This window comes from Mytilus trossulus, unplaced genomic scaffold (genome assembly GCF_036588685.1).
Source record: "Mytilus trossulus isolate FHL-02 unplaced genomic scaffold, PNRI_Mtr1.1.1.hap1 h1tg000128l__unscaffolded, whole genome shotgun sequence".
In the NCBI taxonomy this organism is placed as follows: domain Eukaryota; kingdom Metazoa; phylum Mollusca; class Bivalvia; order Mytilida; family Mytilidae; genus Mytilus; species Mytilus trossulus.
In genome coordinates this window covers 1,632,494-1,646,954 of record NW_026963301.1, presented here as the reverse complement: position 1 = coordinate 1,646,954, position 14,461 = coordinate 1,632,494, and the positions used below count along the sequence as shown (strand labels likewise).

The 14,461-nt window shown below is 31.5% G+C and overlaps 1 protein-coding gene across 1 annotated transcript in view; it reads left to right on the top strand.

Moving 5' to 3' along the window:
* Positions 1 to 7,201: 7,201 nt before the first annotated feature.
* Positions 7,202 to 14,461, top strand: part of LOC134700286 (uncharacterized) — a 53,958-nt gene continuing 46,698 nt past the window's right edge. Inside the window, exon 1 of the mRNA XM_063561643.1 lies at positions 7,202 to 7,405. Coding sequence (XP_063417713.1) covers positions 7,249 to 7,405 — 157 coding nt within the window. The 5' untranslated portion in view covers positions 7,202 to 7,248. The remainder of the gene's footprint in view (positions 7,406 to 14,461) is intronic.

The following is a 14,461-nucleotide window of genomic DNA, read 5'->3' as shown; positions in this document are numbered from 1 at the left end:
TTAACTTAATTTGAATTGATTATATTTGTTGTTATTTTTGAAATAACATGAGTTATCTCTGTTATGAAAGAATACTATGTAGATAATTTGTTGGTATATGCATTTATGCTGTAATGACACAATTTCGTTATCTAAAATGTAGGACTTCATAGATTTGTATTGTGTATGCGAGGTTTATATAAATGTAACCTGAGTTAACTTGAGTTGAATGGGTTGTATTTATTGTAATTATTGGGGTTACCTCATGTAACCCTGTCATGAATGAATACTTCGAAGATACTTTGGTAGCGTTTACATTTATTGTAATAAACAAACTTCCTCATTTTAAATGTAGGACTTCATAAAAGTTGTATTGTTTATTTGATGTACATGTAAAGGTGATCTCAGTTTACTTCAGTTAAGTTAAGTGGGTTATATTTGTAATTATGTCTGGGGTTACCTCAGGTACCCATGTTATAAAGAATGCTTATTAGATGGTTTGCTAGTGAAAATTTATGTTGTAATCAAACAATTTCTTTATTTTATATGTAGGCCTCATATATGTGTATTGTTTATGTGATATATCGGAAAAGCGACTTTAGTTAACTTGATATCAATGGATAATACTTGTTGCTATTTTATGGGTTACCTGAGGTAACCCTGTCATGACAAAATACTTAGTAGATACTTTGCTAGTGTATACATCTATATTTATAATTACACAATTTCTTAATTTAGAATGTAGGACTTCATAGATTTGTATTGTTTATGTGATGTATATATAAAGTTACCTCAGTTGACTTGAGTTTAATGGTTGTATTTGTTGTTATAATTGGGGTTACCTCAGGTAACCCTGTCATGAATGAATACTTCAGATCATTAATTGAACTTTTATAAAAAAAAAGTTTATAATTTTACCAGACATCCCCACCCTACACGTACATACGAAATGAATGATCGGTGAATACAAATAATAAAATCATTTGGGAAGTTTGTTGACATCTTTGGTATTTGGTCACATTAAAATTTGGTATTAAGATCTATCTAAATAAGAACTATATTTTCGTGCGTATTTAATCAATGGCGCATTACCACGATTACCTCAGGGCACCGATTACCTCAGGGCATACAGCAGCGGACCTAACTGCCACCTGCGGATCTTACGGGAAACAATAGACGACGTTTATGTTTGTTATTACCTCCCCTGAAACTGTTGGATATGCCCTTAACAGGTGTTAAAAATTTGAGATATAGAAGAATTTTGTTTGATAAAAAGCTTCTGAATTAATCTTTGTGTTATTTTGTCCATCGGGACATTTTAATTGGATACGGAAAAAATGACGATGTTTTTTAAAATAAGACCGCAGTTAAATAATAATGACTTCAGAATGCTTCTTGGGGACATTTTTCTGATATTTTTAAAATCAATTTTCGTCCGTTATATCTTATGAAAATGAAGACAGGACCTTTTTTTCCGGGTTGAGCAGCTAATTGGGACATTTTTTCACTTTTTAGTTAAACTCTTCTGACGATCTTCCTTCTCTTACAGTTAAAAACGTCTATTAATTCATATAACGTATAATGTAAACACTACATTTGTAAAATTTTAAACCATTCTACTTACTAATGAATCCGCACTGGGATTTCAAAGACGCACATACAACAAAATTGTAACAGCGGGACACCCTTAAAACGACGTGATAGGCATCGAAATGAGCAAAGTTTTTCATTAAAAAATATCCGAGGCACAAAAGCATCTATGTTATTGATTTCTATGATTTATTTCCTTTCAAATGATATGCATAACATGGTTAATTATTGTATATGATTAGAGATTTGTTTTGAATAACCCGCTTTCTTATCCATGTTTCCAAAGTGACACCAAAATCGTGCGCAACGTCTACGTCAATATTTTTTTTTAATATTGATGTTTAGGATATATTCTTTTAAACTGTACTATACTATTTTCTGATTTACTGGAAATAAACTCATCAAAGATACCAGGACTAAATTTTATATACACGCCAGACGCGCATTTCGTCTTCAAAAGACTCATCAGTGACGCTCAACAATTGACGATAGGATTCATTATATGTTTTTTTATCAATGCCCTCTAAGAAACTGTTCTTACTTTTCTTATCGAAAACCTTTTTATCAGCTATAGCTTGCCAGGTAATCTCAAATGAGCAATGAGGAGGTTAGGAAAAGATCGTGGCTATGTTGGGTGTTTGGAAGTAATCCAATGGTCACGCATCCATCGTGGAAGTTTTGTAAAGGCGGTATTGTATGTTAAGACAAACAGTACTATATATCTATATATTAATAAAATGACTGAATAAATAGTCAACGATTAATCTTACAGGGCGATGGATCATGTAATATGATTATGTGTACTACAAAATATAATATATAACAAGTCAAAAAGGGTACAACATCCCCATTAAATAACTATAAAATGAACAAACATTAGATATTTTGGATAACAGATATCCTTCTTCAATAGTAACACGATGTCAAATGAATCATGTAAATATATTCAAACTGAGAAACTTTTTCTAAATCTTGAAATTTATACAATTTAAACGAACATAATTTTAAAATTTCCAAACACGGCGCAAATATTTCAAAGATATGCAAAATGAAAATAGTAATTTTCGATGTGAACTGGCACAATTCTAAATTTCCAAAGGTTGTGACAGTTTAGATGTTATAAATGCATTGAGGGCAGTCCTCAACCAAAAGCAATCACAAATGTCCTAACCGATTCAAGTAGGTATGATATGTCAAATTTTACAACGGTAGGGCAATTGCAACAGAAACTACATATTTAAGCCTCCCAAACGAATAGCAGTCTAATAATGATTAGAAAAATAAGTTTTATCTAATGAGGTAAAATAATTGAACGTGGCTACGTACTTATACATCCATTTCGAATGGATGGAGCCCTGAAATTTAAACTGGTATTTTTTTTTAAATCGAACTGTAAAGCCAGTAATAAAGCCGGAGTTACTGGAAACAAGTGATGACAGGAAAATGAGGGACTCATTCTATGTTTTTGTTCATTTATGCCCTCTGAGGAAACTGTCCGTAACTTGCTTATCCAAAATCTTTCCCGAGCGACTCTTTCGACCTTCGACCAGACCTCTTGGTGGTCCATGATTGTGATGGTAAGGTTTTTGAGATCAGCCCAGGTGATATCAAATGACGACTTACAGGTAGGTCAGGCTTGCAAGTGTGGTCACTTCGATGACCATTCTTGCGTTTGTTAAATGGCTGCTCTGTTTCGCCAACATACTGCATGCCACATCGACACTGAAGGAGGTATACAACATTCTGGGTTTTGCAAGTTACATTGCAAAGTATAGTGTACACAGACCCTGTCAAGGCAAATAAATGTTTGAGTATTTAGTATTTGTTGACAAGTCAGACAACATCTGTTTCCACATGACTTGCAACATCCTGCAATCGAACAGCTTTTATTTGAGGAGACGTCAGCTCTAACAAATCAGTTTTTTCAGACTTGCTGGTCTCCGTAAAGATAAGACAGGAGTATAGGGAGAGATCTTTGATAATTTAGGGTGTTTTGCAATAGTTTACCAATTGGCACGGATCAAACGTGAAAGGTTATGTATTTATATATATTAAAACAAATATAAATTGAAATCAACGTTCAAACCTATGATTGCGTTGGATAAAAACCGCAAATTTTTATACGTGTGCATATAACAAATATCTTTGTAGGCGGGTCTAAACACAGTACAAACAAAATTTTCCAAGAGACCAAAATAATGCAAAAAAAATATTTTATTAAAACGCATTTGACTAACAGGTCGAACAATTGATGTTCCTAATTTCTGATAGACTGCCATTGATGATTGCAAAATATATTGACCACAAGGTGTAAAAAAATGGATCTCTATATTAATCAAATACCAAGTAGAATACAATAAACTTGTGGCAAAGATGGTTAACCACATTGTGAGGTGCAAAATGTTTTACACTATATCCGGATTTCGACAATAAATGTCTCTTCAGTGGTGTAAGGGATCGAAATACATTTGGAAGGCCATTTTGTTTACCTCAATTTAGGATTGACTCTCGAATTCAAAGAGTCGAAATAGGATGAACGGATTATATTAACAGGAGGGAAAATATAATACAAGCCCAAACGAAATAAATATAAACAAATCTAAATTGAAAACATCCTTCAAAACCTATGATTGCGTTGGATAAATAGGGCATTTTTATAGGTGTCCTTGTAACAAATTTCGTTGTAGAGAGGTCTAAATACCGCACAAACAACATTTCCAAAAACCAAAAGAGTGATTTATTTTTAACAGAACACATTTTACTTACACGTTTGAGCAACTGATGTTCTTAAACCCTGCTGACTGCCATTATATATATATATATATGGTACAGTTAATATGTAAGATTATGAATAACACGTAATAACTAAGCAATTAAGATAACGTCTGTAGTTACCAGGTTACTTTAAAATTACGTTACTACACGCATTAACTAATTGTTTTATAGATTACATGTAATTATTAATTTTTTTTGGTGTCATTTTTCACCAAATTCACTGACATGATATTTTGTTTTAAAATTGAAGACATAATTCAAGAAACCTAATAAAAACTAACAAGGGAGGGGTTGTACAGATAACTTTAAGGTGAGAAATTAAATATCCTTCATGTTCTTTATTTCCAGTTTGTGAATTGAAACAGGAAAATAGCTGTTTTATAATTTTTGAAACTCACTGAAAATCATTTTCAACATACAAGACTATTATACAAATCCGTGTATAGACAATGTTAAATTAACAAATTATTTCATGTAACCAGACATATATATATTGTCACCAATTAACATAGAAGGATTTCTTATGTACAAAATAAATGCAAACAACTTGTTACAGTACTGTAAATACAGAAATCAATTTATTCATTTATTATTGTGATTTTGAAGAATAGACAATACTCAACCAGTCGAAAAATTTGCATGAAAACCCTGCATTAATTTCTGAATGTACATTGTAACATGACAACCTTTTGTGACATCTTGAATAACAAAAAAAGTGTAAGACTTCCCTAACTTCCTAAGCCAACGATTACTGAGAATAAATTCATAAAAAAAGATTCATTTAAAATTTTTCATTTGTCTTCTCATTATCAAAAAGTAGACAGAAAAGATTTCTTGGACCAGAACGTCCTCTATCGGTAAAGGAGGAGAATAGTAACGTTATTCATATTTAAACAGGTCTCAAAAATGTGAATGTCTGGGGCAACCGTCTGTTTAGCTTGTTGTGATAAGTTTGATCAACTTGCATAACGTTTCAGTTGAATGCATTTTAAAACATATATATATCAAACAACATGAAAAGACTTTTTTTGTTATTCAAGATGTCACAAAAGGTTGTCATGTTTCACTTTAACATTGCGTTTTTTTTTCAATTCTTCATATTACTTCATTGTTTCAACAGTTAGTAATAAGTGTAAAACGCATTTAAAATAAATTAATCACTGATGATAACATGGCAGTTTCAACAACTAAGTGCATTAGATATTACATGTTTTTCCCAAATAGCAGAAACTACAAGTTATTTATAATAATTTCATCTATTTAATGTTTAATATATACAACAGTTTTGGATGAATGCCAAATACTAGTACTACATTGAAATATGAGAATACTTTTTGAATGTTAAAGAAGATATTTCATTGTCGGAAATTCGAGACGTTAAGTAATTTCGTTAAGGGGATTATCAAAAATAATGGAATTAACTGCGTAAAGATTGTAATAGTGGTAACCGATTAAACTTGAATGATTCCATTGTTACATGTGTGAAAAATAAATGTTGGCAACGTCAACAATGGTTAAACGTGACACAAAGAATCATTTAGAATAGTGCATGATATTCTTTTTACTAAAACATGTGTAGCTTTCTGTACTCGAAGCAGCAACGCGGTCATTTAATATCCAGTTCAAATGTCAACGAAGACTGGCACGAGCTTGTAATGTGAAAGTCTAGATCAATAAATACTACATTAACATGTTTTGTTTTCTTATTTTCTTCGGTTGCTCAATATTTTTTTATTTTCGCCAGCTAATTATAATGCATTTTTTATGACAGCAAAACACTGCAGAATTTCACTATAAAATAAATGCAAAGAGTTATCAAATTAAAAATATACAGCCTTCTGCATTTACAAAGCTGATTTTCTTGTTAGTTTAACAAAAAAAAAGGTAACGGAGATGTTTGCGTCAAAACGCAAATAAAGGCAACAGTAGTAAAAAAAATAACAAATCATAAATCAATTGAGAGCAACGAAAATCATGATTTTATTCCGTTTTTAATCAAAAGTTTGGTCTTTTTAATCATCGGCACAGTAAATAAAAAGAAAGGTATTTTACATAAGCCTTGTAAAGCTATTAACATATAGACAAGCAATATTTACCTACAATTGCCCAATTACGAATATGCTTGGAAGAATACTATACAAAACAAGTAATAACAAGGAGTTTGTTACAAAATATGTTGATATAGTTACATACATTACGCTTTGTGTGTCTATGTGTGGTTCCATACCTGGTATATCCTTTCCACGATCCGAAAAAGATTGGCAGCAACTGTTTCCGTCTGCATGAAAGCATAAATCAAAAAAACCTTGTGAAGTTATTTCTGACTTTGACCACTGATCAATCCAAAAGGAACAATTGAAAAGAATGAATGATATAACGAGAATAGCATATGTGCATGTATCACCCTTATTAATATCATCCATGTTCAGCCTTATATAAAATATCCGTGATTTACTATTACATATATTGATTTAAAAAGATCAAAAGTAATACATCGGGTACTGGAAAACTGACTTGGAAGTAACCTTTGTATTTTTGTATGAATGCCAAGTATTATTTGCAATATGAGAAACTCTTGGTAGGTTAATGGAAATATTTAAAGATCTTTAATTCGAGAAGCTAAGTTATTTCGTGACAAGGAACTACTAAATATAGTGAATTTAGCATTTGATATTGGTTTAACTTGAGCGATTCCATTGTTTAAGTGTCAAAAGTAAAGTTTGCAACGCGAAGCGTGACATAAAGAAACATTATAGATGGTGTAGAATATTATATTTAATACACACATTTTGTAGTTTTCTGAACTCATAGCAGCAGCTTTAATTATTTAATATCCAGTGTAAAATGTCATCGAAGACTATCTTCATAATTTATGTACAATGTTTCCTTATTTCATATTACCTTATGTTTGTAAGCATCTCTACAGACCATTGGACAGTTGATGCTGGAATTCATGAAGGTGTTTGGAAGAAATGTGCTTATAGTACAAATATTTCAATGAGTTACGAAAACAAAACATCCATGATTAATGCTACATGCTGTTCATCAAGACAGTTTCAAGGTAAGATATTTTTAATATTGTCTCAAAAGTCGACAAAAACAATTTGTATTACGAAGTCAATAAGTGTTTACCATTTGAATAAAATAAGTTATGGAATAAACTTCCATGTTATAGCCAACGAATGACATAAGGAAGACATTATAAAGTCAACAAATAGTCAACGTCTAGCACGTCCATCAACTATGGTAAATTAATAGTTACTCCGATTCTATGAAAGCTATAACACCAAAATCCAAAAAGTGATAATAAACCAGCCCATAAACTAACGATGTTCCTTGGAGGATTTCGACCATTTGTTACGGATGAAAAGTAATCGGACATAGTATCGTACAGATCTGGTGTGACCAATGGTAATTGGACTTTTTCCTGGTTTTGGTTTGTAGGAATGACAGGCCAGTTATATCCTACCTTACTTTAAAACTTATCATCATGCAGTTGCAACTGGCGACGATTCTAGAAGAAGAACAATATGCGGGGTGTAAACCCAACCAAAACCCTAAGAGGAAAGAGGGACACGTGATAATATTTAATGTTACGTATCTTAATAAGGTGACTGATTCTCATTCCAAATAATGCATGACTCTATCATTTCAAAAACGGAGATATTCCAAATGGGATGTGACCATACCGGTATTTTGGGATGTCGTGACCGTTCAATAATTACAACAAGAAAAATTAATAAATAATATAAAATGTTAAATCATTGACCTGGTATGTCCTGCCTCATTTAAAAAATTACGATAAGGTTACATGGAAACTTTTATTCGGTTGAAAATCATTAAGAACACGTGTAGTGTAACAGAAGGACAAAACTTAGATCCATAGCTATGTGCAAGAGACAGAAGATGGAAACATTCAAACTCATTAGTCGAAAAGAAACGAAACAAATATCAAGCTATTACCAAAACGAAACGAAACAAAACGATATACATTCCAAAAACTGAAAACCCCGAAATGAAACAAAAACTGAGGTGATCTCAGCCCGCATAGGTACTCAGAAGAACGTGTTCTATGATGAGTTTATTCCAGTGTATTTCAGTAGTGGCACATCAGGTTGCTAGTGCCAAGTGCTGATTTGTATACGAATAATGTAATTTGATAGATAGATATCAAAACTTCATAGATTAAATTTTGTTTTGTAGCTGACCAATGAGTGATTCCAGACGTAAGAACTAATCATTGACGTTTTGAATAGGGTAATCAATGATTTGATCAATCACATACGTATTGAATGGTGTTTTGTTAAGGTTATGATAGATTTTGATCTAATATTTTCAATTTGCATGTATGTTGATTTTCAAATTGATAGTCACCACTAACAAACGAATTTGTATGCAACAGCTGGAAATTAATAAAAAATATGGGAATAAGATATAGAATATAAACAAGTCGTTAATTTAATTTGAGTCTTGTTATGATCAACCTAACACTTATACATCAGTTTGTAGAAAGTCTTCTAAGAATCGGTCCAATGAGAGATACGACGATGTTGTGTCGTTAGAATATATGAATAGCATAGAAAAGTCCTTGATATCTGTTAACTGTAAATTAAACTGCATTCGCTTCATCCAACTAAGATGCCAAAGTTATGTGTCTAGAGTATTTACATGACTATGACATCTCAGCTTTTTGAAGCGAATGCAGTTAAGTTTACAGATCTCGCAGCTATCCGATCTGGGGAAAAAACACAAATATTTTATGTCATAAGTATCTAACTCTGATGAAAAAAAAATTATACAAAATTCTTATCATTTTGAAACCCTTGCATCTCATTTTACCTCTTAAGGTGGCTCGCGGGTACTAAAATGTCAGCAAAATAACATTTGTTCTTTTATAACAAATTTAATTTATTACACTATTAGCATGATTAGGTATTACTTTATTATGTGGTACAAAAGTCACCCCAATTTTTATTTTATTTTACCTATTAGGTATAGGATAAAGTTAATTTATAGAAAAAAAAATTACCACAATCCGAAAAACGATAAGCTTTTGGAAATAAAAGGTAGTCCAATGACTTTCTATTTTATCACAAACATCTTTGTAGACCACGAACGTTTTACAAATGTAGTCTGATACGTTTTCACAGGCATCTGTAAACTACATTCAAGTAGTACCTTTATTCTTCCAGCAATCTCACTGTATGTATTCAGCATTTAGACACGACCACCTTTTCGGTCATCTACATCTTTCTTGTGCTCAGAATCTCCTGGTGTTCTATTTATACTGACAGACAAGTCTTCTCCTTATCGAAGTGAAGATATTATTATTTTAAAACAGATAAACGATTTTTTTTAAACGCAGTTCATAGAGTGACCAAAAATGTAATACAAATAGGTTTTTGTGAAGGCGTCTTAAAAATTAACTAATTTACATGCTTTTATAAATGCTTGGATCAGAGGAATTTTTTTAAATGATTGTAAATGTCGAAATATATTTCTGTCATATGTTGATAAAAATAGATTTTTAGTTGTGTTAATAGCTATGAAAAGTCACAACAGAAAAGTATTAAGAATGAATTTGGAAAGACGTACTGGACGCTTGGCAAATGGTAATTGAAAAAGAAATGAATTTGAACGACTTGGAATATTTTTTTCCAGTCCAATTTGGATGAATAATCTATTCCAAATTGACAACAAATCTGTGTTTTCAAAGACTGGCATAGTACGGGTATTCTACATGTAAATGATATTGTTAGGAAGAATGGTACCTTTCTAGTTTTTATCAATTTCAGGAGTGTTTTCAGATGAATTAAGACATCCTGAAATATTATAGTATAATTGTTATGCTAACTAAGACTTCCAAAGAAATATGATAGAGGAGATTATAAATTAGATTCTCCTCTCATACCACCAGTTATAATAACCATTATCAAAAGCAAAAAGGGATCTAAATACATTTATGTGGTGCTAAAAAAATGTTCCTACGGATGTAAAAAGATAACAAGTAATTTTACTTTTAGAAAATCAGAACTGGAAAAGGATTTTTCAACTTCCATTTGCTATAACAAAATACTAAGCTACACTGGCTTCAGTATAGGATAAATCATAAAATTCTGGCAGCAAATAAGTTTTTAAATAAAATTGAGGTAGTGCAAAACCCATTTTGTACTTTTTGTAAGACTGAACTGGAATCAATTGAACTTATACTGTGGGACTGTTATTATGTACAACAATTTATTGAGCAACTGAAATATAGTTTCTTCAGAATGGTCTTAGTATACCATTTACATAAGATAGTTTTTGTTTGGAAAGGAGTAGGGCATTAAGACCTAGTTTTGTCCAAAGAAAATTAAATGTTTGATCACAATTGCAAATTGGCACATAATTTTGTTTTGAAATGCATAAAGTCAAGAAATAAAAATGAAAAACATAAAGATTTTTATCTGATGACGTCACAATTACGTCATAATATGTACTGTTTTCACAAAAACGATGAAAAACACAGAATTTATGCAGTTTTCTATTTTTTTTCCGTTGTGAAAAGATCCCGCGCAGCAGAGAAACAACAAAAGAATTTCACAGAAGCTTTTTTATAACTATTGGCATAATCTCACCAAATATAAAGTTGTTTTTTGGGTGTGCACATACTTTTTTAATCTAAAACATACTTAAAATTTGATGAAAAAAAAAGAAATTCACGAAATTTAACAAAATATGCGAATAAGGTCATGATTTGTTGCCATGGAAACTTGTTCGATGTCAAAATTGTTTTGTTTTTCTTAGTACCTTATACCTTATAGTCAAGTTTTCAGTAATTTGAAAATATATATGATAACTTTTAAATTTGCAATAGTTTTGGGGCCAAATAAGGGCCGTATTGCCCCTACTCCTGTATCGTGAATGTACAAAGGTGACCATCAAAACAATATAGATTTAATACAAGATATCTTAAAGGAAAATTAAGTTTAACAGCATTAATTAAAAAAATAAAGCATTATTATATTTTCGAGAAGAAGATATAAATAAAAAATAAATGTTTGACAAGTTAAATCAGGCTGGGTACACTCACCAGGAGTGTGTGTAACATTTCGGTATTGAGTCTCTGTTGTGTCGTAGTTCTTTAATATTCATACGTTCCCCTCACTTTTAGCTTGTAACCTGGGTTTATTTTTTTCTCTATCGATTTATAAATTTGAACAGCGGTATACTACTGCTGCTTTTATTTACATGATATTTTGATGGATTTTCAACTGCAAAATTAACAGCATGAAACTAAATTTTTGTTGTTGTTCTGATGTTTTTTTATATATATACAGTCCGCCAAAAGTTAAGCACCACCTACTTTTATTGCATCGATTTTTTTTCAAATTTAAAAAAACAATTATTCCTCGAAAAATATAAAACAATCATATAGCAATTTTGCTTATGTATGACATAAACAAACCACAAATATAATTTTGGTCACTTATGAAGGTTCTATTCATGTAGGTTTTTCATTCATAGAAATAGTGTAAATTACACAGTTTAGAAATGGAATTTAAGTTTCACTGTGATTTTATTTTTTTACAACAATTAATCACCCAATATCATTACAATTTTCTACACATAATCTTTGGTATGTTCGGCAAATTTAATGTCAATATTTGAGTCAATAGCATGTGTAACAACCTCATTTCCGGTACAGTTTCATAACACGGCGTATCTTTCTTGGTACAAGCCTTCAAAACTTTAGTTGAAGAAATCTGTTGCATTAAACAACAAATGCCACTTTTAAATCGACAAACGTTTGTAAAGGTGAATCTCTGCGATTGAGATTTCCGACAATGGCATCTCAGACATGTTTGATAGGGTTTATGTATGGTTTCAAGGAAGGCCAAAAATTAGTGTAAATGGCTGGTAGCTCTTTGGACTCGGTTAAAATTCTTGCTCTGTGTGGTATAGCGTTGTTATTCAGATACAAGGGTCTTGACAATGTTGACGCAAGTGGGGGATTATTAAAATGACGGACTAAAATGTGTTAAGGCACCAAATCTCTGTATGTCTGTCCGTTTGTGTTACCCTGCAGAATATGCATACCCAGCTTATAACGGTATAAGAAGCATCCCCGTACTGGAACACAACCAGCAATGAATGCAGTCCTTGTGCAAACATTTTTTTTTGTCATAGGCCGTTTCTCCCCTGCAAAATTCGTATTATGGCGTCTACTGGCAGTAAAGGAAACTGACTCCCATCTGACCAATGAGTGTTTTGTCAGGTTCTTATGTTCACTAAATTTTTGTTGTTGTTCTGATGTTTTTTTATATATATATTTGTCTTTAAATTTGTTCTTGTTTTCCTTAATTATCTTTTATTTATTTGTTTTTTATTAATTAATCCTCTATACCTTTTTGTTCTTTTTTAATAAGATTACATTAGAAAAACCAACAAAATGTTATTTTCAAGTTATATACAATTTTTTTATGAGTTGTATAAAATTGAAAACATCACGCTTAATAATTTCTTGCGTCCGAAGCGCTTTTCTGGATTTACCTTCATCAAGAACGCTCATTAGTACCGAAACCGTTATATGTCAAAAATACCTAAAATAAATAGCCAAATCCATCTAAAGCCAACTTTGCCTCAGGGAATTGAAATCTTAGTTTCTTAATAATTTTCTAAATTTGTAAACGGGCAGTTTTAGTAAAGTTTGTTAAATCATGTCAGTACCAAAATACTGACTTCTGAGCTAATAATATCCTCGGGGACTGATAGTCCACCCGCAGAGTTATCGACCCAGTGATGTATAGAATATATTGTATTATATTACATTTATATATATGATCTTACTATTTGATAACTGTACATTATATATGTTGGATAAAAAAATAAAAATAAAAAAAGTCTTCTCCTGTGGAATTGATATCATCGTCCTTTACAGCGACTGAATTCGAGTTGTCGACTCATTTGCCCGTAAACAAGACATAAGTGCGCAATCTAGAAGACTCTATCGAACAGGGATGCAGGTCAACCATATAGAACAGTATAATATTTTGCCGCCATATTGAACTTTTGTAAACCACTTTCGATACATTTCTTGAATGATTCCCTTCCATAAATTTGCAGTTGATTTTGAATCCTTGGCTGATATCTACATTATGTTAATCAATATATTCATGGTCCTCGTACTGGGATCGAAACATGTGTAGATCTCAAAATGTTTCGGCATACCACAGACAAATTTTAGGTGCAGATACACTGTTTCTGTATTTTTCCGATAAGAAAAGTCACCTCATTTACAACCATACGATTACGTACTCTGAATTCAGGCCTATCGTTTTGTAAAATGATTTCACTTATTGGTGTATAGGTTGTTTTTTTAAGGTCGATCCATACACGATCATGGTAAAGTGATGTTTAAGATCAAAACTCAGCTTCTATTGCTTATTAAGAAACTGGTGTTGCTGCAGGATATGAATGTGCTAATAGTGTTGCTTCTGTTCAAATTAAATAATGGATTTTGCTGCTGGAGAGTAGTAAACAGCTATTTTGACAATTGTTGCAGCTAGTGCTGATGAATGGCATGTTTGTTTTTCACTTGTCCTTAAAAATTACCTGGTCCAACACAAGCCCTTTGGTTAAGGTCACACCATTATATCTTTGCACTACTTAGGTATCAAAGGTCAAAGTTTTGTTTACACAAAACATACAACTTTAAACTACTGTTTTACTTTTTTTCGTCCAGCTGTCAAGCTTTATATCTATGGATGAGGAACTAAAAGATAGAAAATTCTCTTTTGAATGGTGATAATGTTATCTTAACACAATTATTGTATAATAAGAAATAATGTAATAAGCTGCTGGATTTACACAAAGTAGACCTGTAGTTTGAAAATGGTATATTGAATCTGTGTTTAAAAAGGAATGTTGAAATTTGAATATCGAATGTTAATAACGACTGTTGAAGGTTGAAAAACGAATATTGAATGTTTATAATGAATGTTGAATGTTGAAAACAAATGATAAATGTTGAAAACGAATATTGAATGTTGAAAACGATTTGCAAAAATTTGAAAAACGAACTAATGAAAGTTGAAAAAGAGGGACGAAAGATACCAGAGGGACATTCAAACTAATA